The 27,264-nt window shown below is 38.4% G+C and overlaps 1 protein-coding gene across 3 annotated transcripts in view; it reads right to left on the bottom strand.

Moving 5' to 3' along the window:
* Positions 1-356: 356 nt before the first annotated feature.
* srgap3 (SLIT-ROBO Rho GTPase activating protein 3) overlaps positions 357-27,264 on the bottom strand; it is a 140,314-nt gene continuing 113,406 nt past the window's right edge. For all 3 annotated transcript variants that reach the window (XM_057846139.1, XM_057846137.1, XM_057846140.1), the window contains 10 exons: positions 25,202-25,262; positions 24,534-24,611; positions 24,303-24,437; positions 18,728-18,833; positions 16,568-16,795; positions 13,604-13,677; positions 8,329-8,509; positions 7,890-8,039; positions 7,497-7,812; positions 357-4,452 (listed from right to left, as the gene is read on the bottom strand). In XM_057846139.1, the coding sequence (XP_057702122.1) occupies positions 4,003-4,452; positions 7,497-7,812; positions 7,890-8,039; positions 8,329-8,509; positions 13,604-13,677; positions 16,568-16,795; positions 18,728-18,833; positions 24,303-24,437; positions 24,534-24,611; positions 25,202-25,262 (1,779 nt within the window). In that variant the 3' untranslated portion in view covers positions 357-4,002. The remainder of the gene's footprint in view (positions 4,453-7,496; positions 7,813-7,889; positions 8,040-8,328; positions 8,510-13,603; positions 13,678-16,567; positions 16,796-18,727; positions 18,834-24,302; positions 24,438-24,533; positions 24,612-25,201; positions 25,263-27,264) is intronic.

Genomic DNA, 27,264 nt, shown 5'->3' with positions numbered 1-27,264 from the left:
AAAGATTATTGACTGGGTTTGTCTGTACTTTTTACTCAAAATGGAGTGATTCCATATTTTTTTTCTTCAGAATGGGGTGGTTCTATATGTATTTCCCTGCACTTGCTCTATAAAAGTAACATTTATTGACCACCACAATGTTTTTTTATTCATTTCTTTTAGAGTGAATGCCAAGGAGTTGCACTTTGGAACTAATTATTTTTACAAGCTTTTTATCAGAGTTTGTTCTACATAATAAAATGTCTGAGTCAGTGCTCGTCCGAGACTGGTGATTCCATACTTTTTGCTAGGGGGTTGTATATGCAGGGAATTTAGATCAACCTTTTAAAAAAAAATCACCCAAATAAGTCCAATGATCAATAATAGTTTTATTTGGATGCCCATATTTTCAACATCCATTTAGTGGTAAGGTATATCACAGGCTTCTAATAGACCAGACACTCACAACAAGACAAACAATTAAAAGAGAAAATTGACAACTCACACGTCATCATCACAAATACGCAAAAACATTCGTCTCTCTTACAGTAATGCTTTGTATATCTTGTGTCTTATTTTTTATATCAGCATCATAATGCACCTGCTCAACAACCATTTCAGGAGAGTAAATGAGCTTTTACATCACATGTAAGGAAAACACAAAGTAACAATGTGCCTTAAACTCAACAAGTAGAATCCCTCATTTTTGCATTTGCTTTCCATCAATACTCCAATTTGTTTGCTTTATACAATAATCTGAGTTTATGGCTCAGGCACAGCACAGACACATCACCAGAAAAACAAAAAGATGCAATAAATATTCTGAGAGGAACCTACTGAACTTGGAAACCAGTAGCTTAGGTGCATAGTGGTTGAAATGTTTTTCCTCCCCTCTGATTCTGCACAGAAAAGCAGTTCATTATGACCCTGGACAAATTATTGCAAAAATAGCAATAGAAAGGAATAATAGAAAAGTAACATTCATAATAAATATGACAACTAATAGACAATGTATAAAAAATGCAACTAGGGGGAAAAAAACAACAAAAAAACGTGGTGCACAAAAGGCACTCAAATGTCCAACATTTGCACATTAGTTTATAAATAAAACAGTCTAACGTTATCCTCTTGTCATTTTCATGTTCTCTTATGAACATTCGCATATTTTGTACATACAATTTAACAGGTGCAAAGTCATGTTTAACACAGGCATACATAACTAAAGTACAGTCCAGTACTGAACATCCTTTTTTTCAAATTAGCTGACTGTACAATCAGCCACCAGCGGGAGAAGCAAAGTGCCCTGTATAACTCGAGAAAGCTGGGATGGACTTTACCTGACAGTAGGTCTACATGCCAGGAAATAAAACACATAAAATAAGTGCCTGGTTTGCATGCTTGAGTATTTCACATTTTTCTATTTGAGCTACTGCTACAAGCTGATTTTTTTCCCACTATACGCTTAGGGAAAATCAAGACATTTGGAGTAAAATGAATGTTTTTTGATCTGCGAAAGCCAATCATAAAAGCCTTTTATTTTTAATTAGCGCTGATATTACTGCAGAAACCATGCACTACAGACAGGCTCATTAAGATCCTGATGCCAGAGTTGTTGTAATGACAAGCGATAAAAGCCATTACACTCCAAAGAAAATCAGAGCATAACAACTACATTTAATGGTGCTTCAGAAGATCTTTGTAGTGACATTATAAATACAGCTAACTTTAATGCCGTATGTGACATTTCTCCATTTTAAAGCAATGTGTCATATATATTTAACTGATATATAGTTTATAAATCAAGGAGTAGAACATCAGGAAGTTCATCCATTTTCTATACTGTTTGTGCTCACCGTGGTTGGAAGTAGTAAGATGCTGACTTTAGGCACGAGGCAGAGCAGGCTTCACCCTGAACTGGCACCAGCCATTTAGACATTGGAAAATGTAGTGTTTTCAATTAAGCTTAAATCTTTTTGGAATGTAGAATGAAGCCAGAGTACCTGGAAAACCCCCACAACAGTAAAGGGAGAACATGTGAAGTCTAAGCAGGAAGGGTGGCTTCCAATTGCAGATCGCATTACAGTGAGGTGGATTAGATGAGATACTCCTACATCGTGCTGACCTGACATACTTCAAGTTTTCAAATTAAGACCTTTACCAAGAAGGGTGAACCAATCCAGTTCCCAGCATTGTGCAGGATGCATTCTGAAAGTATTCACAGAGCTTCGCTTTTTACAGATTTTATGTAGCAGTCTCATCATTCAAGACAAAATCTATTCTTTTCCTCTCAAAAATCAACACACACCACCACATTATGACAATGTGACGATGTGAATTTTGGGGAATTATTTGCAAATAAACTAATAAATCACTTTTACCAAAAAGGGGCAATAATGTCTAAATATAGGTGAGCCAAGCTTGTAGTGTAATATTTATTTAAAAAAAAAAAAAAAAGATTTGAGGGTGTAATTACCGCACAACAGTGCATGACTAAAGTATTAAGCAAAGACTATGAATACTTCTGCCAATGTAATTTCTTATGCTATATATTTTTCAGAAATATGAAAATGAAAAACCCTTTTTAAATTTTTTAAAGATGAGCTGTTGTGATTAAAAAATTGGGATCATGGGGCTGTTACATAATAAAATGTGAGGGTAAATTCTGTGAATAGGGTAACATTAGGCATTAGACTCAATGGGACATTTAGTCCCAATCTCTGATCAATCAAGTTTAAGGTCAGTGGTATTGAGGGCTTAATGTTATGTCCTTATTGTAGTCCAGCAGTACTATTGCCCATTGTTTACCCTTCTTTCTGGATGCACAGTACACACTGAGCAATTGTATTCACAGTACAGCAGTATTTCAGTTCAAAAAGCCAGAGAATATTTTTGGATTGTACTGAAAACAATTAAAGGGTTGTTTGGTCGACATTTTTGCAAGTACCCTTTTGTCGACCACCTCCCTCTTCTGTATTAAGTCTATGCCAAATCAAAACATTTACCAAAAAAAAAAACAAAAAAAAACACCCACACTATTTACACAATTACGACAGGATTTTAACAATTAGTGGAAGCATTACTTGGGTCTATCATATACAGGCCACATATTGTGGCCATAGCGACCGCAAGTGCTTTTACAATACATGTCCTACTTAGGTATGCTTCCAATGGTTGACAAGCCTATTGCCACAAATGTGTTATCTCTTCGACTTAATAGTTCAAGTATCGCCGCGCCTCAATGTCTTCACCAGCCCACTTGATGCATTAAATGTGCACTGGGAAGTGTACAAGTCCAAATGTCCAGCCTCCATGGAGACAGATTTGGTGAGTCGGCCTTGAGGTCAAAACTGATACACTGTTATGCACATACATTGTGGTTAGAAGTAGTTCCAAAGAAGGCAAAGCTTGAAACTATCGCACCTTTGCAGCCCTCTACCCATCTGCATCACCATAGCAACTCTTCACTTCAGGGGCTTCTGACAGAGTCGAGTGAATTCAGGCAGAAAACTGAGATAAAACATCACAGTTTGTGGCACATCGCCCCAAGCATTTGGAGAGCTAAACGATGTGAGAGGCAACAGGCTGTTTTAATAGAATTATATCTGAAACTTGTTCTTTCTCCCCAACATAATCAAAAATTCCTCATATCATTATGTACCAGCTTCTCTACTTCCTCACACAATTAACACTGAACATCAAAAAGATTCTTTACCTCCCTCTATGAACTTTCATATGGGGCAGTAAACATTACCACATCAAGAGCAGATACGGCATCTGAAAAGCTAAACTTATAACGGTGGAAACTAAAGAGATAGTGCTGCTGAATGAGGCGTGACTTATCTGCGGATTTTACTCACCATGTACTCTTTAATAAAATGTTTTGTCATTTGGACTGTCATCTCCCTGAGCTGTAGGAAATGTCTCTGTTCACTCAGCATTAATTTCTGTTATCCAAATTAAATCAATCACCAACATACTAGCCAATGAGTTTCAGGCTCATTTCCAGCCCTCTTTTGACCTTTGCTACATGGTGCCAGATTTGTCAGCACCATCAGGAGACACATTCATGCCGGACCCGGCTGCTGCGTTGTTACTGGGGAAAATTTTATCTGTGGGCGTGACAGCTGGACTGCCCACCCCAGAAGAACTTGAACTGCTCGTGCGATGCTGGGTAGGTGGGGGGCGAACCGGTCTCATGGGCGGGGGGCGCAACTGAGTGCCAGCGGCGAGTCGGGCTGAGAGCGTCGGCTTGAAGGTGGTCATCATCTCGGATGTGGAACTGCTGCTCCGGCGCATGGCCGCATCTGGGTCGCGAATCATTATGGTGTGCAAGGGGCTGGCTGGCTCGGAGCTTACTGGGTTCTTCATGGGCTCCAGGGTGTCCAGGACCACATCAGGAGCTTGCTTGGCGGAGTTCTGTCGCTCTAGCTCACGAAGCTCATGTAGCGCTGTTGTCATGGTCTTCTCTATGTCCTGGTTGAGGAGAAAACAGCTGTATGCAGGAGAACAGCTAGAACTGGTTGTAGTGTTAACTCAGGGGTCGGTAACCCAAAATGTTGAAAGAGCCATATTGGACCAAAAAACAAAAAACTAATATGTCTGGAGCCGCAAAAAATTAAAAGCCTTATATAAGCCTTACAATGAAGGCAACATACTACCTACTGCCTACTATCTAAATGACCAAGTTGGCTACCAATCATAGGCGGAGTTTGACTTTTGGGGCAGGGGGGGTACAACATGTTGATGACCCCAAAACTCAGTGTCAGCAATAAAATTAACTTACAAGAATATTTATAAAAATAAGTTGAAAATGAGTGTTTTTTTGTTTCCTATCATTCTTGAGGGGAATTCTAAATCAGGCTGCTTAGGACAGCTATACTTTTCAGCAAAGATCGTCATTCATTGAATATGGTACGCCCGCAGGTGTCTTGCCAATGTAGTTACCCCAGTCAAAAATTGTATCCCCTGGGTGGAGCCATATGGAGGTAGATATGTGTCTTCATTATTCGATCAAAAAAAAGTGTTTGAATGCAAAAATAAATTTGAAACAAAAAAAAATGCATTTGAAAGCTATTTTTCTTTGAATTTTGAGGGGGGATTGAAGTCAATTTTTTTTTTTTTAATTGAAGCAATGTTGTTTTGCGTTTGGGCCAAATTTTGGGTTGGACATTTGTGTCTTTATTATTCAATCAAAAAATAAGTTGCTTCAAACAAAAAAAAATATATTTTCAAACGAAAAATCACTTCAATCCAAAAAAAAAAAAAAAATGTCAATCATAGAGAAAATGTTTTTGAATTCGAAAAAAATATTTGAAACTCAAATATTTGCATTTGAACACATTTAATTTTTAATTAAAAAAGTTTTGATTTTAGCAATCCTTTTCGTGTAGGGGCCATATTATGGGTAGGACATTGGTGTCTAAATCATTAAATCCCCAAACAAGTTGCTTCAATCAAAAAAAAAAAAAAAAAAAAAAAAATATATATATATATATATATATATATTTTTTTTTTCATTATAAAAATATCTTTTTTATTCATTTCATTCATTTCTGTTTCATTTAATGTTTTGCAACATATATATATATATATATATATATATATATGAAAGTTAATTACATGCAATGACACTTTTCGGCCACCAGGAGGGGCCTGCCCCCCCCCCCCCCTAAACTCCGCTTATACTACAAATCCATATTGAGCTTTCATTATTAAATGTGTATAATCCTTGCAATGCATCCTATAGAGCAGTGGTCTCCAATCAGGTCCTCAAAGGCCTGCTATGGGTGCAGGATTTCATTCCACCCAGACAAATGACAACACTTTTTCACCAATCTGGCGTTTTACAAGTGCAATCAGTTGATTGCAGTCAGGTGCTGCTAGCAGAAACCTCATTGGTTCAACTATCTGTGCTGGATCGGCAGGAACAAAAAACATGACCCACATCGGGCCTTTGAGGACTGGGTTGGAGACCACTGTTATAGAGAATGACGCACCACGTGACTACTTGTTGTACGATGCCGCCTCAAGTTTAACTTCATTAGAATATGTATTAATGAACTGGAAGAATGTTAGTATCATGTTTGTTCTCTTACAGTAACCATATTAAAACAAATAATATGTCCCTCCTCCATCTTTTTCCATTTTCAAAAAGTTTTGGAAAAGCTCCAGGGAGGCACTAGGGCAGCGCTAAATAGCCGCATGCGGCTATAGCACCGCGGGTTGCTACATGCATATACTATTTGTCCACTTATGCTAAGAGGAATCAACATGGAAATTTGGTTATTGAAAAACACAACGACAAACAAGTAAGAACAAAAATGGAAATATATAATTCATTATAAATTCAAAAAAAGAAACAGTGATTAGTTTGCAATTATTGTGTTTCCACTATGAAAATCATGAGATTAATCATCATTACAAAGTTTTAACGATAGTCAACCCAAATGTTTACATACTTCATTAATATTGTATTTTAACCATTGTTTGTAATGACATCGTGAAAAATAAATTGATGCATCGTTGGCAAGTGTGGTGTACTCTATCTAGCTATAACTACCACATTTAAGCTGAGGTGGGTAGAGTGGTCAAACCTTTTACTCAAGTAAGAGTGTTACTTAGAATAATATTGTTCAAGTGAAAGTAAAAAAGTAGTCACCACAAAAATATACTCAAGTACCAGTAAAAATGTATTAGGTGAAAGGAATATTCAAATAATGAGTAACATTGCGAGTACTGCTTAGTCTGATATGTTATTTTTAAAAAGGTATTTTTTTTCTCAGCACATGTTCATGAACTGTTATACAATACTGTACTTAGACTCTTACATCTTACATCTCTTACAAAGAAATACACAAAAATGAAACATTACCTGCCCAAAGAGCATGAGTTCCCTCTAGTGGAGAAAAAACATTTCCTACCATGAAATTAGAACAATCACATCTCTGGTATTCATGGTCTATCGGTGCCAAATAAAAACTGGGAGAGTTGTTGAAATGCGCGCTTTTAAGTAATGTTGACTATGTCAGATACTTAAATTTTTGCGGCGCTTTAAAAGTGACACGAGATTTAACCGGCCGACTTATGTTAAACAGGTAGAGCCACTGTCGGCATCTATAGCAAAAATAAACTCTATTAATGTAAAATAACGAGAAAGAATAGAACAACTGTAGTGTAGCCCGAAGTAGCTGAGTATGAGTAGTGTTTCTACTTCACAAATCTACTCAAGTAAAAAGTATGGTGTGGTAAAATTGCTCTTAGAAGTATATTTTCCCAAAAAGTTACCCAAGCAAATGTAACTGAGTTAATTGAACGCTTTACTAACTTACTACACACTTCTGCATTTAAGACGGAGAAACAGATACTTGTATCTCAAGACATCAATATTTAGGTTACGGTTATACCTGAATTTGAAGCATTATGTCGATCAAAGTAAATATATTGCATATTTTTTTGTTTTCTACAAAAACATTCTCACAAGAATTTGCTTAAACTCACAAGAAACACCAGAGTCTCACCTCAGCTAGCGCCTCAGCTTCCAGTGCTTTGTGGTCCCCAAGGCTGCTGTGACGAGTGGCCCCTGACATGGGCCTCAGCGGATGACCCTCAGGATAGTTCTTCCTTTCAGGATAGTTTATACTTCCTGCACTACCAAATGTCCCAAGTCGCCTTTTTTCTGGGCTTTCAATTCGTGCCTTGTTGACGGACATCTTACGGGGGCTGCTGGGACAAGCAGTAGCCCGAGGAGGAGTGTCAGGCACTCTGGTTGGACTCTGAGTGTCTGTCCCACTGCGACGCCTTGGAATTGCTGCTCCGTCGGAACGTAATCGGACCCTACGGCGAGGCATCAACCACACATATTGTCACATAACAAACCAATGGCTTAAAAAGAGATCATCGATTTTACTGACCTGCCCATGACACCTCCAAAGCTATAATCGGGTGATTGTTCACATGGTGAAGGACCGTCGTTTTTGGATGAACTTTTATCATCTAGGGGTGGCCCACTGCTGGCTTCACTATCTGCTTTCTGACTGAGGCTATCTGAGAACGCATCATCCCTGAAGGAGTAGCAGCATGACAGTAATGAGTTTTTGAACTGTAGCACAAACATTAAGTTGTTCCTAGGTGTGACGAAGTGTGAATGGTTATTAATCTACCTTAAATGTGACCAGAATGGGGTGTACACTGCCTCTCATCCCATCACCACAACTTGTAATGTAATAATATGGTCTGTGTTGAAAATTATCTTCAGCATTGTATTGAAGATCAGGCGGATACACTGATTTGTTGTGGCGTTTAGATGTACTGTTTGTGCATGTACGTGCATATGCACTAATTGTCACTTACATGTCTTGCACCACAATGTACTGATGAGGTATCAGCCCATCCACACCGTTGTGTCGACCCTCCCACCAGTCCTCAGATGCCCGATGATAGAGAAGCAGAGAGGCTCCTTTCTTAAACGACAGCTCTCTAGGACTGCGGCCCACATAATCAAATTTTGCAATGGCCTCAATTTGTTCGACCTCTGAAAAGATTAAAAAAATATTTTACTGCATAAGAAGTTCCAAAAGGCTCCATTAAATCTCAATGTACGAATATGAAGTGTGATTTTCACTCCCCAATTTAGCTTTTCAAGAAGAGTTGAATATAAAATTGAATATTATTATTATTATTTTATTATTATTTTTTAAAAATTGAATATAATTAAATTTTATGATTGCCTGAGTATGCGCAGTTCAGAAAATGGCTGCATCAATGACATACATGTAAACGCAAACAAAATTTGCTTACCAAAATTGCCAGTTTATAACACTGCATTCTCTTAACTAACCAGAAGAGGTCAGCAGTGGTTAAGTAATGTCACAGCCATCTCAGCAAATGACAGATTACGGTGAATATTGTGAAGTCACCAAATGATTTGGTGCATGATTTGGTAAATTTGAGCAAATAATATTTGTATTTGATGAGTGGGTGTCTTTTTTGTAATAAGCGGCATTATGAATTTAGGAATTATGAATTCAGGTAAACATGGACTTGTTTTAAAATGTTGAAATGTTTTTATATGTTGAAATACGTTTCTTTGAGCATAATATTTTTATACTTTTCTCATTACATGCTTTTGCATTAAAATACTCTACGTATAACTGAATAAAATATGCTAGATTATGCTGGAAATTCACAGTGAACGCTTTTCTCTTGAACCTGTTCAAATACAATCATAGAAAATATTTGATTTTTAAAGTGCAAACAAATATTAAATGAAAATTGTGTTTTCCTTTAATATCTCAGGAAACAAAAATGTCTTGCCACATCCTTGTGTAATTTACAACAAAACATTCCTAATACAAAAATATAACACTTAAATTAATAATTACTTCATATTCCTGATAAGGAATAATTTGAAGTAACTGCAGGCTGAATTGTTTGCATTTTATTTATCATTATTTTTAAATACATAGATAGAAAAAATTTGATTTTTCATAACCTAAATGAGAGAAAGAATGTCAAGTACAACAAGAGATGACGAACAAGAGGTTACAACTAGTTATAAAATGTCAATTAAGGTTTGAACAAAGACCGGGCAAGGAGGGAGGAAGGCTTTGTGCTGGAAGAAACACAGAGAGAGACATGTAAAGGACAGTGCTGCAAGCCTGCACTATTTACCCGTACAAAGTCTTTCCAATCACAAGAAAATACAGCACAGACCTCTTTCACCTTTCTGTCAAAGACATTTAAAAATAAAGTGAATCTGTTCTTCAGGCTTTTTTTTTATTACTGTAATTCCTAATCTAATCAAAATACATCAATCATTCTATTTGTTGGCAGTTTTCAATTAAAAAGATTAAAAAAAAAAAAAAAAAAAAGACTTTCAGAAAGTGATGTCAAGATCAATTATGTCTGCTAACAAAACCGAAATGATAGTTTAATTGAAAATGTTCCTTGCTTAAAAGAAAATGCTATACAATACAATATAGAGGCAATATTTTACAAAAGGATGTTGACAATATTTTTGCTACCCTCAAATACAGATTAGGAAGTCTGGGGTCAATCTCAATTTTTACTAAAGATCACAATACAAAATAATCAGAAATACAGTGTAAATGTGATTCTAAATTTAGTTAAAAAGTGCAACATTTTTCAAATGAAGACATTTGTGACTCACAAATATACAGTGCCTTGCAAAAGTATTCGGCCCCCTTGAACCTTGCAACCTTTCGCCACATTTCAGGCTTCAAACATAAAGATATAATTTTTTTATTTTTTGTCAAGAATCAACAACAAGTGGGACATAATCGTGAAGTGGAACAAAATTTATTGGATAATTTAAACTTCTTTAACAAATAAAAAACTGAAAAGTGGGGCGTGCAATATTATTCGGCCCCCTTGCGTTAATACTTTGTAGCGCCACCTTTTGCTCCAATTACAGCTGCAAGTCGCTTGGGGTATGTTTCTATCAGTTTTGCACATTGAGAGAATGACATTCTTGCCCATTCTTCCTTGCAAAACAGCTCGAGCTCAGTGAGGTTGGATGGAGAGTGTTTGTGAACAGCAGTCTTCAGCTCTTTCCACAGATTCTCGATTGGATTCAGGTCTGGACTTTGACTTGGCCATTCTAACACCTGGATACGTTTATTTTTGAACCATTCCATTGTAGATTTGGCTTTATGTTTTGGATCATTGTCCTGTTGGAAGATAAATCTCCGTCCCAGTCTCAGGTCTTGTGCAGATACCAACAGGTTTTCTTCCAGAATGTACCTGTATTTGGCTGCATCCATCTTCCCGTCAATTTTAACCATCTCCCCTGTCCCTGCTGAAGAAAAGCAGGCCCAAACCATGATGCTGCCACCACCATGTTTGACAGTGGGGATGGTGTGTTCAGGGTGATGAGCTGTGTTGCTTTTACGCCAAACATATCATTTTGCATTGTGGCCAAAAAGTTCAATTTTGGTTTCATCTGACCAGAGCACCTTCTTCCACATGTTTGGTGTGTCTCCCAGGTGGCTTGTGGCAAACTTTAAACGAGACTTTTTATGGATATCTTTGAGAAATGGCTTTCTTCTTGCCACTCTTCCATAAAGGCCAGATTTGTGCAGTGTACGACTGATTGTTGTCCTATGGACAGACTCTCCCACCTCAGCTGTAGATCTCTGCAGTTCATCCAGAGTGATCATGGGCCTCTTGGCTGCATCTCTGATCAGTTTTCTCCTTGTTTGAGAAGAGAGTTTGGAAGGACGGCCGGGTCTTGGTAGATTTGCAGTGGTCTGATGCTCCTTCCATTTCAATATGATGGCTTGCACAGTGCTCCTTGAGATGTTTAAAGCTTGCGAAATCTTTTTGTATCCAAATCCGGCTTTAAACTTCTCCACAACAGTATCTCGGACCTGCCTGGTGTGCTCCTTGATTTTCATAATGCTCTCTGCACTTTAAACAGAACCCTGAGACTATCACAGAGCAGGGGCATTTATACGGAGACTTGATTACACACAGGTGGATTCTATTTATCATCATCGGTCATTTAGGACAACATTGGATCATTCAGAGATCCTCACTGAACTTCTGGAGTGAGTTTGCTGCACTCAAAGTAAAGGGGACGAATAATATTGCACGCCCCACTTTTCAGTTTTTTATTTGTTAAAAAAGTTTAAATTATCCAATAAATGTTGTTCCACTTCACGATTGTGTCCCACTTGTTGTTGATTCTTGACGAAAAAATTAAATTTCATATCTTTATGTTTGAAGCCTGAAATGTGGCGAAAGGTTGCAAGATTCAAGGGGGCCGAATACTTTTGCAAGGCACTGTATATGTATATTATATATATACATACAGTGAGGAGCAGAAGTATTTGCACCCCTTGTGATTTAGAAAGTTCACCCACTTAGAAAATAGGTAGAGGTCTGAAATTTCAGTTATAGATGCATTTCCACCTATAGAGGCGTAATCAAAAAAAAAAAAAAAAAAATCCAGAAATCACATTGTATGATTTTTTAAAATAATTTATTTGTAAATTATTGCAGTTCATAAGTATTTGTACCCCTGAGAATCAGCAATAATGACACTCAAAGAGTTGTCAGTTTACCTTAGAAAAAAAAAAAAAAGTCCACCTTTACCCCATGGGTAACCACCCACCCACCACTCTTTTGAGCTCAACATTGTCACCTGTGCACACCACCATAATCTAACTGCTACCATGGGCAAGACAGGAGAACTTTCGAAAGACATCAGAGAAAAAATTGTTAAGTGCCACAAAGCTAGAAAAAGGCTATGGAACAATTGTAAAACAGCTTGGTAATATAAATCAAAAGTTGAAGCAATTGAATTGAATAGAAAATGGAAAAAGCTAAACATGACTGATAATCTACCTCGGACTGGGGCTTCATGTAAAATCTTTCCTCATAGGGCATCAATCATGATGAGAAAAGTGAGGGCTCAGCCTAGAACTACACGAGAGGATCTGGTCAATGACTTGAAGTGCGCTGGATGCACAGTTTCAAAGGCTACTGTCAGTAGAACACTACGAAGCAATGGTAAAGTCTTGCAGAAGGTTCTCCTGTTGAAGCCAGTACATGTGAAGGCCCGTCTGAAGTTTGCCAGGGACCATCTGAATAATGCAGATGGGTCATGGGAGAAAGTCATGTGGGCAGATGAGCCCAAAGTAGAACTTTTTTGTGCAAAATGTTCTCATCGTGTGTGGAGTACAATCCCATGAACACCATTCCCACTGTGAAGTATTGGGGTGGAAACCTCATGCTTTTCGGCAAAGGGAAGAGGACTGTACTGCATAAAGCATAGGATGAATAGTGAAATGTATCGTCAGATTTTGAGCGAAAACCTCTCCTTCCTCAGTCAGAGACTGGAAGATAAGTCGTGGCTGGATCTTCCAACATGACAATGATCCAAAGCACAAAGCCAAGATGACCAAGGAGTGGCTGCGTAAAAAGCATATCAAAGGTTCTGGAGTGGCCTATCCAGTCTCCAGACCTCAATCCAATAGAAAATTAAAATTAAATGGAGCTGAAACAACAGCCCCCGAAACCTGACAAATCTAGAGAAGATTTGCTTGGAGGAACGGGCCAAAAACCCTGTTTCCATAGGTGAAAATTTGGTGAACAACTACAGAAAGCGTCTGACCTCTGTAATTGCAAACAAAGATTTCTGTACTAAATATTAGCACTGATTTTCTCAGGGGTACAGATGCTTATGATAATAATAATAATAATAATACATTTTATTTATAACGCACTTACCCAGTAAATTACAAATTATTGAAAAATCATACAATGGGAGTTTTTTTAGATTATGTCTCTATAAGTGGACATGTATCTATGATTGAAATTTCAGACACCTACTTATTTTCTAAGTAGGTGAACTTGCAAAATCACAAGGGGTGCAAATACTTCTTCTCCTCACAGTATATATACAGTATATGTACTAGTATATACTAATGAAGAACCTTTTTTTAGTGGATCCCAAAGGTTTAAGGGTATGTTAGATAAGCAAAACACCTGCTTCAATGACTAACTGCTCGTGAGTGTAATCATGACATGGTGCAACTCCAGCAATAAAGTGTTCCCGATTAGGTCAAATGACTACTACGATGACTGCTATAATGGTGCTGACCTTCATCACTTGTGTGTGGCTCAGTTCCATTGTCAACTTCATCAAGGGTTCCTGGCTCACTGTGAGGGCTGTCACTGCAGAGAAACAGAACAAAAGGTTTACCTAACAGGTTAATAAGCTAATTATATGTGTTTTGAGGGAAGAGCGGTGAATTCCGATGTAAAAAGTAAATTTTAGTGTGCTTGTGATCAGTTTTCGTCAACGATGATACTGAAAGTATTTCTTCGACAAATTTTTCATGACGAACACAAGATGATAACGAGCTAAAAACAATGAGACTGTCAGTTTTTGTCTGACGAGACGGCAACGAGATGAAAATGCGCCAAAGTTTCCGTCATGTGTTTACAATGCGTGACATTTTCTACGTGCAGTTAGTCAGCCAGCATTGTAGCAGTATTTATTTCATATTCAAGAGAGAAAATGCAATGCTGCTTTAGCCCTTAAAGGTCTGTGCTGAGTGAGTTATTACACACTACATACACCATATACCGTAGCGTTAGCATAGCATTCGCTTTAGAGTTAGCATTAACTTTAGCTTAGCGAGAGTCCTCTTAAACAGTTGTTGTGTTGTTTTAGTTTTGTTGCCATCGGCTACAGCTTACGATAGTAGTGCTCCATACTTTCAGTTGAAAAAAAATCATTGGAAAACCCTAATAAATAGAGGTGTGCATCGGCACTGCCCTCACGATTCGATTCGATTACGATTCGGAGGGCCACGATTCAATTCGATTCGATTCAGAGGGTCACGATTTGATTCGGTTCAATTCGACAATGCATTGCGATGCATTAAAGCCTGGGATGCATTAAAATTCTAAAGCAAAGCATATTTTTCATGAATCATGAGGCAACACAAGCGGTCAGACATTAAACAACTTTTCATTGGCTCTTGTGTCACTCCTGGTTGAAGTCAAATGAAAATACTTTCAGATATATATATATTAGAAAAAAAACAGATCACAGCATTGAATTAGTGCTTTGAATGAGACCAGGGCTTTCTCTCTCTTTTTTTTTTTTACACACAGTAGCAGCCTTTCACACAGTGCAACATCTGAACTCCTGTGCAAAATCAGTAATAACAATCATTGTATTTTAGTCACAACGACCCATCAATAAAAATATTCAAGAAAATATTAAAGAAAACGACAAAGAAAATATTGTAGTGCAGCAGCATCTTTATCGCAATATCAATCAAGGGATCAGTTCAGTTGCAAACAAAACATCAACTAAATTGCAATGTCGAACAAAAGTAAAATGTAGGCCTAGCCCATTATGTACGTGCAATAGAGGTTAGATCGGGCCTAAAAAATCCAGCCGGACCCGACACGGCCCAAGCCCAATCAATTAACTAGATTTGCAGGCCCAGCCCGAAAAACCCGTTTTTTTTTTTTTTTTTGTCGGAGTGACGCGAAAAGAAAAAAAAAAACCGCAGGATTTGCAAGCCCAGCCCGAAAAACCCGTTTTTTTTTTTTTTGTCGGAGTGACGCGAAAAGAAAAAAAAAACGCAGCAGCGGCAATTTATTTTCATTTCTTCGAGTTGGCAGAAAAAAAATGCAAGTTTTCTTAATGTTTAAATACTCTACATATTTTTATGATCATTATAAAAGAATTTACACAATGAAATAACGCTGGGAACGTTTAATATATAAAAAAAAAAAAACTTGGGTTTTGCAGACACACAGAGGAGAAAATTCAAAAGGATCACATTTCTGTTGCCTTTATGTGCATAAATAAAAGTGTCCTTCGTACCGAATTCTCAGTTGGTAGGAAAAAAACGCAAGTTTTCTTAATGTTTAAATAGTCTACATAGTTTTATGATCATTATAAAAGGCTTTACACAGCCAAATAACGCCGGGAAAGTTAAAAAAAACAAAACAAAAAAAAAAAAAACATGCAGTTTTGCAGACACACAGAGGAAAAGATTCAAAAGGATACATTTGTGTTGCCTTTGTGTGCATAAATAAAAGTGTCTTTCGTAACGACTTCTCAGTTGGCAGAAAAAAACTCAAGTTATCTTAATGTTTAAATAGTGTACATATTTTTATGATCATTATAAAAGCATTTACACACGAAATAACACTGGGAAAGTTAAATATAAAAAAAAAAACATGCGGGCCACGGCGTTCATGTGCGTGCACAAGCAAATGCACAATACAGGGAGCCTGCTCTCGGTTTTATCACCCCCCCCCCCCCTTTTTTTTTTTTAAATAATTTATTAGGCCAGCACATTTTTATAATTTATTAGTTTGGCACGGCGGTCCGACCCGACCCGAATTGCCCAAAATGTTAATCGGGTTCAGGCACAAGATCTAACCTCTAAGAGATAGGACATAACATAACAATGGCTGAAGCGGAGAAAGAGGGAGTGAGAAAGATTATTGATGCACCTAAGACATTGAAAGCAGACATCTGGAGACATTTTGGCTTCTCCGAGTTTGGTGGGAAACTTGAACAGAGTTATGCGTGTGTAAAAAATGAAACATGAGAATAATAATACAAATTGGGAAACCAAATCCGTTGCATCACCGGAATTGCGCAGGGAAGATTTTTGAACGCACTTATATATTTTAAAATGCGCTGAATCGATTCGGCTTGTTGCCCGCATCGAATCGAATCGTCCATGCCCCGCATCGGGATGCATCGCCGCATCAATTATTGTTGACACCACTACTAACGAAGTTGGCGTTGTCTTTGTAAAAGCTACAATAGGTGCTCTTCTGTCAATGTTGATCCGAAATTGTTGGAACCCTTTATCTTTTTTGTTCCTTTATCTTTGTTTTTCATCTTTTGGACTAAAACCTTTTAGATTTTACAGATGAAAACATTCTGAGTATTCGTTGAGGAAAACTAGACGAATACTAACACATTTCGAAATTACTAAAATATGATTTAAGACTAAGATAATTAAAAAGGGCAGCCAAAAATAACACTGCTCATGATGTTGACTGACTTTGAAAGTTCACTCACCAGTATTGCTCTCCCCCAGTCATGCACTTTTCATAGACTGGGCCGTCCAGGTCACGTAGACTGGGAAAGATGACTTCATTGTGGATGATGATAGTCTTGATGACCTCGTTCACATGCGCCTGGCATGAAACTGGGTCCTGGCTGTCGGGAATGGGCATCAGCGTCGGACCAAAGCATATGGCCAAGTTGTATGGATCCATCATGTTCTCATCACTATACTGGGAGAGACTAACAAACAAACACGATTATTAATAAGCATATATCACATAAAAATTATCTCCAGTACGCCGGCTACTTTTACTTTATATGTTGTTGCTGTTCAGGCACATATGAAGGTCTAAAAATCAGTTCGATGTACACCAGCCCTTAACTCAAAACCGTGTGTCTAAACCATTTACACATGACTTCATTTACACCGTGCCAAAATATTTTTTTCAATCACTTAACTCAATCAGAGTTAGGGCTAGAACTTAATACTTTGTTCTAAATCACTGAACACAATAGAATATAGTAGCATGCTATGGTTGTGGCCCAGTGCACAACACAATACCCATTACAGCATGCTTGGATGAGTTTGTTGAGGAGAATGTGAAAGCCTTTTTAAGGCTTACACCAGTGGCAGCGCAGTGTCAAAGGGTACCGGGGCAAAGCGCAAAATGACAGATAGGAAGGAGATCCGTAGTAGTGACGAATTCGCAGCTGGGAAGTGAAGAGTGATTCTTCCAAGTACCAATGCATTCATTCTTTCTTTCTTTCTTTCTTTCTTTCTTTCTTTCTTTCTTTCTTTCTTTCTTTCTTTCTTTCTTTCTTTCTTTCTTTCTTTCTTTCTTTCTTTCTTTCTCTTTCTTTCTTTCTTTCTTTCTTTCTTTCTTTCTTTCTTTCTCTTTCTTTCTTTCTTTCTTTCTTTCTTTCTTTCTTTCTTTCTTTCTTTCTTTCTTTCTTTCTTTCTTTCTTTCTTTCTTTCGTTTTCTTTCTTTCCCCTTCAGGCATGACAAATCCAACAAACATACAGCACTTATATGTGTTTACAATTAATTCAACCCGAAAAGAAAAGGGCAGACGGGAGAAGCTTATTGAGAGTGAGACCCGCCCGCAGTATACCATAGGATGCAGAAAATATCGAATAACCATTCAGATTGCGTAGTGATTACAAGATTTAAAAAAAATTTTTAAATTTTTTTTTTATTTAACCATCCTCCTTGATTGTTCATTTTCCCAATAGTCCATTGTCGATCGTGTCTATGTGCTCGTTATGTTGATTTGATCCAGTAGATTAGTTCATAATTGAGTGGTTAGTTTATTCAGTTGATTCGATCCAGAAGATAGGGAATAGCTGAGGAACGATGGCAGGCCGTGTCCGCCACCCCCATTTCGTCGACTTAATCCTCGTCGCAGTTTTCATTCCTTGCTGCCTCCCGACGAACATTCATCTCAAGGTTGCGTAGCTTCGTAGTAAGTTGCATCGCCATTCAGTTTGTGGCAGTGTTGGATGTCGCCAGGTTATTCTTTTTTTTTTCATTGGTACACAAGAAAGCCACAAAATTTCTCATTTTAAGGAGGACAGAGAGATTATAACAGCCATGAAATGGGATGTACTAATTTCAGTGACAATGTGGATAGTTTGTCCTTCGTGAACTACAGCGCCACACAAAAGCGCATCTATATATCATTAGGCTTAAGCAGGGAGAGGTGACAGAGCTACTGTATTTTGCACCTGTCCCAAAGCTTGGGAAAATTCAAGAAAGCGCATTTATCAAAGTTTCCTCTACGTTGACATATGTGTATCAGTCTGCCTAAACAGCAAGATATTAGTACGACAGCACCTGTCTATTGGATGCACTCATTTTGCCACTCTGAAATACAACGAGTCTCGATTTTGGGACACGCCCCTTCGCAGCAACTATACTCATCCTTTGCCCCTGCGTCTATTTTGGCCACAAACACTCACCACGCAGCAAACTGTGCACTGCTACCACTAGTGTGAAAAGATCTTTAAGCTTACCCCAAAATGATCTCTTATAAATTCTACCCAGAAAACTCCCTGTACTTGCAACTGTAGATGTCGGAGTTGATTTTCTCCATATTATGTATTTTAATGGTTTAATAGAGCAAAGAAGAAACTCATGTGTACATGCCAGAAAGAAATGGAAAGAAACTTACTGATTGAGAAAAGCAAAGAGGTATCTCATGACAATGATGATAGTCCGAGGCAGCGTCACAACAATCTGCTGGATGTGATGTGCTCTCTCCGCTCCTGACTCCAGCTCTGAAACACACAAGGAAATTAATGCTGGTAGAACCATGAGATAATGGGGGAAAAAGGAAAGAAAAGAAAGAAGTTGAATGAACACAAGGATTTTCAAGGGGACATCATGCCTTATTGTCCTGAAAACAGCATTGTCAACAAAGACAATAACGGAAATATTTCATCGACCAACAATTTTTTCATGACAATGACGTCACGATGACGAGCTAAAAACGTGGTTTGGGAGATGAAGGGAATAGTTTCTTTTCATGTATTTACTGTTTGTCTGTTTATATTACTCTAACACACAAAATATAATCAATCAGAGAATAGTATCTTTTCTCATATTTACTGTTTGACCGTTTGAATTACTCTAACACACCGAAAATAAAATAAATAGCATTTATATCACAGTTTAGGAAAAACAAGCAGAATATACAGTGCCTTGCAAAAGTATTCGGCCCCCTTGAACCTTGCAACCTTTCGCCACATTTCAGGCTTCAAACAAAGATTTAAAATTTTAATTTTTTGTCAAGAATCAACAACAAGTGGGACACAATCGTGAAGTGGAACAAAATTTATTGGATAATTTAAACTTTTTTAACAAATAAAAAACTGAAAAGTGGGGCGTGCAATATTATTCGGCCCCCTTGCGTTAATACTTTGTAGCGCCACCTTTTGCTCCAATTACAGCTGCAAGTCGCTTGGGGTACGTTTCTATCAGTTTTGCACATCGAGAGACTGACATTCTTGCCCATTCTTCCTTGCAAAACAGCTCGAGCTCAGTGAGGTTGGATGGAGAGTGTTTGTGAACAGCAGTCTTCAGCTCTTTCCACAGATTCTCGATTGGATTCAGGTCTGGACTTTGACTTGGCGATTCTAACACCTGGATACGTTTATTTTTGAACCATTCCATTGTAGATTTGGCTTTATGTTTTGGATCATTGTCCTGTTGGAAGATAAATCTCCGTCCCAGTCTCAGGTCTTGTGCAGATACCAACAGGTTTTCTTCCAGAATGTTCCTGTATTTGGCTGCATCCATCTTCCCGTCAATTTTAACCATCTTCCCTGTCCCTGCTGAAGAAAAGCAGGCCCAAACCATGATGCTGCCACCACCATGTTTGACAGTGGGGATGGTGTGTTCAGGGTGATGAGCTGTGTTGCTTTTACGCCAAACATATCGTTTTGCATTGTGGCCAAAAAGTTCAATTTTGGTTTCATCTGACCAGAGCACCTTCTTCCACATGTTTGGTGTGTCTCCCAGGTGGCTTGTGGCAAACTTTAAACGAGACTTTTTATGGATGTCTTTGAGAAATGGCTTTCTTCTTGCCACTCTTCCATAAAGGCCAGATTTGTGCAGTGTACGACTGATTGTTGTCCTATGGACAGACTCTCCCACCTCAGCTGTAGATCTTTGCAGTTCATCCAGAGTAATCATGGGCCTCTTGGCTGCATCTCTGATCAGTTTTCTCCTTGTTTAAGAAGAAAGTATGGAAGGACGTCTTGGTAGATTTGCAGTGGTCTGATGCTCCTTCCATGTCAATATGATGGCTTGCACAGTGCTCCTTGAGATGTTTAAAGCTTGGGAAATATTTTTGTATCCAAATCCGGCTTTAAACTTCTCCACAACAGTATCTCGGACCTGCCTGGTGTGTTCCTTGGTTTTCATAATGCTCTCTGCACTTTAAACAGAACCCTGAGACTATCACAGAGCAGGTGCATTTATACGGAGACTTGATTACACACAGGTGGATTCTATTTATCATCATCGGTCATTTAGGACAACATTGGATCATTCAGAGATCCTCACTGAACTTCTGGAGTGAGTTTGCTGCACTGAAAGTAAAGGGGCCGAATAATATTGCACGCCCCACTTTTCAGTTTTTCATTTGTTAAAAAAGTTTAAATTATCCAATAAATGTTGTTCCACTTCACGATTGTGTCCCACTTGTTGTTGATTCTTGACAAAAAAATTAAATTTCATATCTTTATGTTTGAAGCCTGAAATGTGGCGAAAGGTTGCAAGATTCAAGGGGGCCGAATACTTTTGCAAGGCACTGTATTTGATACTATGAACAGTTGGACTTGAAATGATAGAATTTGCTGCGCCAAGACAACGGGCAGATGAGGGCAAAACATACAGGACGCCTTCTGACCACGGAAGCCCAACGCGAACGTCATGCAGCTGACTGAGTAAGATTGATGCTGGCAGGCAGGTGATAGGCAAGACATCTACAAGCCCACGTCTGCACCACCAAATCCCGCAACCGGCTCTCCGCTCAGTCCAGAACAAATTGCGGGACATCTTGTCTTGTAACAACGAACATCTGATTTGAAGGTACCCGTGACGAGAAGTAAACACTTAGCACTCACGTGGTGCTGAGGATGGCAAAATCCTTAACTCTCCTTGCCCTGACAACAGTAGCGCCCGAATTGTCCTCTCCAACAGACAATAATCCTAAACACGCCCAAACACACCCTTCTTCCGGACCACAACCCGCCTCACCAGAGCCTTTAAAAGACAATGTTTAACTAATCGTTGTCATTTTTCCCAGGAATCTTTTGTTGACTTTTGATATGGTGACCTCGGATCCAGTTTGCCTCCTCGCCTCGGTTTCTCTTTGCTGTATGATTGCTGCAGACTTGGAATAAATTGTAAACTAGTGTTTTGAAGCCTTTTTCCAACTTTTAAAATGGAGTCAGTACAAGGGGTTAAGACTAAGGTAAACGCACGGAGTTTGGCCTTTCCGGCGGGTTGTTAGGGTTCCGCCGGCTCGGGTCATTGGAATTGTGCTAGCGCGGTTCCGGTGGTTCGGCTGGCGTGATTCCGGCAATCTGGCTAAAAGGTCAGATTCCTTCAGGAGACTAGAACATAATGAAACAAACGTGACATAGTTTCTGACATATGTTCACAGTGCGTGACATTTTCATATTTTAGGTGGTGTACGGTAGCTTGCATCTTAGCAATGTTTGTGTCATGTCACTCATATGAGATGTGCTGCACCTCTCCCTCACTCTCCTCACCCGAGTTTCGGTTGCGTCTAAAGCTAAGTTGCGCTCCATTTGCTTGTTTGGAAACATGGTAAGATTTGTTTCTTATCTTGGCAAGAGAGAATATGCAATGATGCTTTCGCCTTTAAAGGACTGTGCTAAATGATCATCAGATGCTAAACTTAACTCCTAGCGTTAGCGTAGCATTCATGTTAGCATTAGATTCAGAAAGGCAAGTGTCCTCTTAAACACTGGCTTGTCTAAAGCAGGGTGACTTGGCTCTTCTGGTCAGTAAGCTGAGAGGAGAGCCAATTGGCAAAATTGCATTTAGACCCACTTCAACTGTTTTGTTTGGTAAATGAGCCATTACTGGGAAATACTGATTGCTTACAACTTCTGGCTAGACTAAGACTAGCAACAACAACAACAACAACAAAAATCCCAGACTTCTCAGGGTTAAACGCACAGACATTTTTTTTTATATACAGATCGTGGCTTCCAGGTGGGTTTAATTGAAAGTAATGGACTGCTTTTCCTGCTGATTGTGTATTATCACCACCAAGTTAGTGTTGTCATTGTAAACGCTCCAATATATGCTTGTTTGTCTATGTTCATTCGAAATTGTTGGAAACGTTTATTAATTTTGGACAAAAACTTTTGAATTTTAAAGTTAAAACATTTTGAATAATTATCGACTAAAACTAGACGAAATTTGTATGAAATTTGGCGACTAAAACTAGACGAATAAGAACACATTTTGAAATGACTAAAATATGACTAAGACTAATAAGTATTTTTGTCCAAAAAAACGACTAAAACAAAAATTAAAACGGCTGTCAAAAACAACACTGCCTGGCAAGCTGTATGAAGATGCTGATTTCATTTTGGAGTGGTTGGTAAATAGCCAATGAGTTAAAGTGCAGTGATTCTAACTGGTTCGATGCAGCGGGATTATAATTTAAATACGATTCATTGGCAGTACAATTCAACAGGAGATTCATTTTGAGAGGTTCTGATCCAATGTTTTGTTGTAGGAATTTGGTATCAACTGTGGTCCGCTGCCCCGTTTTTATTGGCCCACAGCAAATTATGTAGACATCATTGTATACGGTCAGCACAACTTTGGCCTACATTTTTGCACTTCTCAGCTTTACATTAGATGAAGCGACTAGTGACTCTCCATTATCTTAGGGGTCAAAACCTGACATGTTGAATCAATGTTGGCAACTGTGTAGATGTTCCATATTTTGTTTTACATAAATAAATTTAGATGAAAAAAATCCTGTGTGGTAAATTGAGCTATCTTGTTTGTCATTTTCCCTTTGCTGTTTCTGTACAATGTATCTTTCTTCTGCAGGTTAGCCGCAAGTTTGTTTCAGTCGTGTAAATATAAATATGTGTATTGCAATATCCTTATACGTCTGGATTATTTTGTTGCTTAGAGCTCTGAACTCATTCACTGTCATTGACAGTAATGGCCAACAAATCTATTTCAACTGGGAAGGCTAGCATTGAGTGATCATGTTTTACTACCACTGACGGTGGTAGATGTCCAATCTGTTTTGATTGGAAGACTGACAGCGAATTGCAGGTCTATCGCCGTCAATGGCAGCCAATGAGTTTATTATAATAGGATTTTGGATTGGCATTCTTTAATTTTTCTGAAAGCGGCAATCAGAGAAAAAAGTTTGGATACCTCTGTTTTATAATTATGAAAGACCTTGCCAAGACTGTAAATGTAGTATTGCCTTCAAAATGATTTTTTGAACTCTAGAGAAGGTGTCCATTTGCAGCTTTGGTCATTCCTAATTTACATGGATCACTAGGCTCTCCAAAGTAAAAAACATTCAGGATAATTAAATTCCAAAGTACAAAGTATATTTATACTGATCCGTTAGCCAGTGTATGTGTAGCGTGTACCAATGCACTCGCATAGTTTTTCGTTACATCCCTAATCATGATGGAAACAGTCACTTATGACCATATGTTTCCGAAACCGAAGTCCTTACAGATGGTCTAAGACCAACATGTTTATTATTGTGGTTATATTGCACTTTATCATAATGACAGTTGAGCTGATTACCTCATTTGGCTTCATGGAAGATTTATTTATTCTATCCCATATTTGATTACTGTACAATACAAACGATACAGTCGCAGTTCGACTGAACAATAACAGTAAATACAATTTTTCATTACCGTTTATACTGAGTGGAACTCCATTTTAGCTAGTCAATTTAGCTATTTAGCATTTTAATAGACACACCATCCTGCCCTACAGCCTGTGATACATTTGTTACGTCTCTCTTCCTACTGGTCCTAAGTTTCACGCAGGGAGCACTGGTGCTTAGATTGCTTCCATGTGTTAACTTCTCATTTTCACGTCAACTGAGATTCTCGGAGACTTTGTGCTTTTCCTTTTGGCTATTTTGATTGCAGACAAACACATAGACTCAAACACGTATACAGCAGCTATGGCTTTGAATGTTTGTGACTCACTGATGGTCGAGATGAAGTCCAGGAAACGCTCCTTTGGGAAGAGGGAGTTCTCCAGTCCTCGGAAATACAATTTAAGCACTCCAGCCACTGAGTTGATGTCATGCTCATTGTGGTCATCTATTAAGGGATCTTCTCCTGATGAACCAGAACAAAAGGGAATTCAGAGCTGACATTTGATGGACTGCAGAAAAAGCTAAATGAAAGGTGACACGATACCAAGAAGTGACTCACCTCTTTCAAATGAGTTTTTAATATCATTGACTTCCACCTGTGATCCCGGAACTCTGAAGATGCCTTGCTGCTGTAGGCCTGAAATAAATATATTGCAGATAGAATTATGCAAGCTGCCATTATCCGTTCAACTTACAACATGGAGCGAGCAGCATCATCTGGTCATATCGGGAGATACTTCATTTCATTTATTTATTTGTTTCTCCAGGAGGGGGCCCCTTGTGAGGCGCTAGCATGTGGTTCCAGTTAGAAGGTTACTAATCAGTTTTCTGGAGTTTCATTAGGTCCAGATCCAGGGGAGAGGCCTGCAGGCTAAAGCAATGAGTAGAAGACAGATGTGAAGGTAAACCGGGAGGAGCTATAAAGAGAGAGATTGGGAGTTGGGTTGCTAGAAAACAGAAAGCACTGGCTGGGGGACTGGGGGGGAAGGTGGGGTATCACAACTGTGTGTGTGTGTGTGGGGGGGTGTGTGCATGTGTGTGTGTGTGTGTAAGCCCTTGTTACGAGCTTGTCAAATCCCCAGGGAGCAGGTCAAGTCTGTGTGCCTGCAGCTATTTATGAAGCTACAAACACTAGACTGCTCCATCCAATAGTTCACAAAAACACTAACGCTTACAGTATTTCATTTCTTATTTAGCCTGAGAGACATAGCATGATGTGAGCCTTACCATAAAGGTTGATGTATCTGACACAGCTCTCTACCACAAGTGGTATTGGTTGACCTGAATCCTGAAATAAGAGAAGAGATATTAAGGCATTTTGAGGATAGTCATATTTGAAAGAAAACACGACTGTTGTTCCAAAAATGGCAAAGCACAGCAGGTAGGATATTACAATAGGGGGGAAAAAGGTGTAGAATTCTCATTAGCCACAACATCAGATTCACCTGCGTAAACTTATGACCTCCAATACCAGTAGGACTGACAGACTTTACAGTATATGGGGTATATGCATACATCTGGAATCTGTAGATATGCGCAAATCTAGAATTTCTCTTACACTGCAGTGGTGAGAAGTTACAATGGCCAAGGTTTCTGTACTCTCCTGGAGTATTTCTTTACTTTTCATTTTTAACCCATATATTCCAAAAATAGAAAACTATGTTGTAACCCCTACGTCGTCACAATGGTGTCATTACTTTGTCAAACTCTGTGAATGATGATGCAATGTAATTTTTTTATACTGTGGCATCCAAGAAATATGTGGTGACTCTATTGTGTCATTAGTAAGTCTAAAAACTGCCAACCTCTGGCATTCATAAATTCTCTTTGGGGTTCTGAAAAAACACATTTGAGTAATCATGAGTTGTTCTTTAAAATTATTTTTCAGTTGCCACCCCTGTAATAATGTATACTCTAGCATAGATGATATAATGATGTGAAATATTATGTACCAAAAACATGAATTGTGTTGGCTGCAATTTGCAATTGTGTATACAATTCTAATATTTTGAATACTTAAAGGGGAAGTTCAGAATGTTTTACAAAAGGCTTAATGTTCGAGTTAGTTTAATTAGTTGGTGAAATTGATTTCAACAAATTCCGTGTAGTTTGTTATTTATTAATTTCACGGCTCCAGAGTGGCTATGGTAGCGCGAGTCGATGGTGCTTGCTTGGTATACCAATAAAAAACAACGTGTGCACGCATGAGAATCACCTTGGACCCATGCAGTATATTGTGTTGGCTATGTTTTCAGGATACAGTTATTAAAACTTGTCGTTGCATGTCAATAATTGTAGTATGAACAGCAACATTTGTAATCCAGCAGCTCTGCATGGAACAGGCTGTCTAGGCAAGCAGGGCGGAGTGATATCACATCGTTTTTTTCCACTGCATTTTTTTTTTTTTTTTTTTGTGGAAACGAAAGGGATTCCTCAGCACACCGAGCACGAGTGGCCAGAGCTCTCCTCTCTATTGTGGTCGCATTGCCCATCTAAAAAAAAAATAGTTATGCAGAATGAAATGAATAATGGCAGTTTGGTGTGACATTGTTTTAGCCGCATTGGTATTTTGAACAATGACCTGAATTTTAAATTTATTTGACTATGTCAGATCTGTTAAAAACCTTTTTTTATTGGCATGCTAAGTAGGCACCATTGACTTGCGCTAGCTTAGCCACTCCGAAGCCCTGAAACAAACAAATAACTGACAAACTGCAGGGAATTTGTTGAAATCAACTCCACCAACTAATTAAAACCTCGCTAACTCGAAGATTAAGATTAAGGTAAAAAATTTTGAACATCCCCTTTAAAGGGGAACTACGATGGTGTTCCAATATTTTTCCATTGTTTTATCCATGACATTAGGCATAACAAGCATGCGACCTGATTGAGCCTTTTTATCTATATGATTATCAATTGATTGCAATCGCCTCTGGAATTCATATCTCGCTGCAAACAAGCAGGTTGGGCAACGATGTAAGGTCACAACGTTACCTTATTTATCCAGTACCTGCATCATAATGTGCATGCATTGCCACGTGCCCCCTCATTTTAGCAGAGCTGACTACACAGTTAGTTTACTTCTTCAGTTTATGAATGGCTTCAAATGATTGTGGGAGAGAAAACACTAAGAAATTCGCAAACAGGATTATGACTTGTTTGGGCCTATTCCATGGAGGCTCTCATTTTTTATAGTTTACTACAATATTTAATACTGATAATAATGAGGGGAAAAAAAACAAAGCAATAGTCATAAACACTCTTTGATGGTGGACAGTTCCATGCTACTT

This window comes from Corythoichthys intestinalis, chromosome 9, assembly GCF_030265065.1.
Source record: "Corythoichthys intestinalis isolate RoL2023-P3 chromosome 9, ASM3026506v1, whole genome shotgun sequence".
Lineage (NCBI taxonomy): Eukaryota > Metazoa > Chordata > Actinopteri > Syngnathiformes > Syngnathidae > Corythoichthys > Corythoichthys intestinalis.
This window is presented reverse-complemented; position numbering and strand designations above follow the sequence as displayed.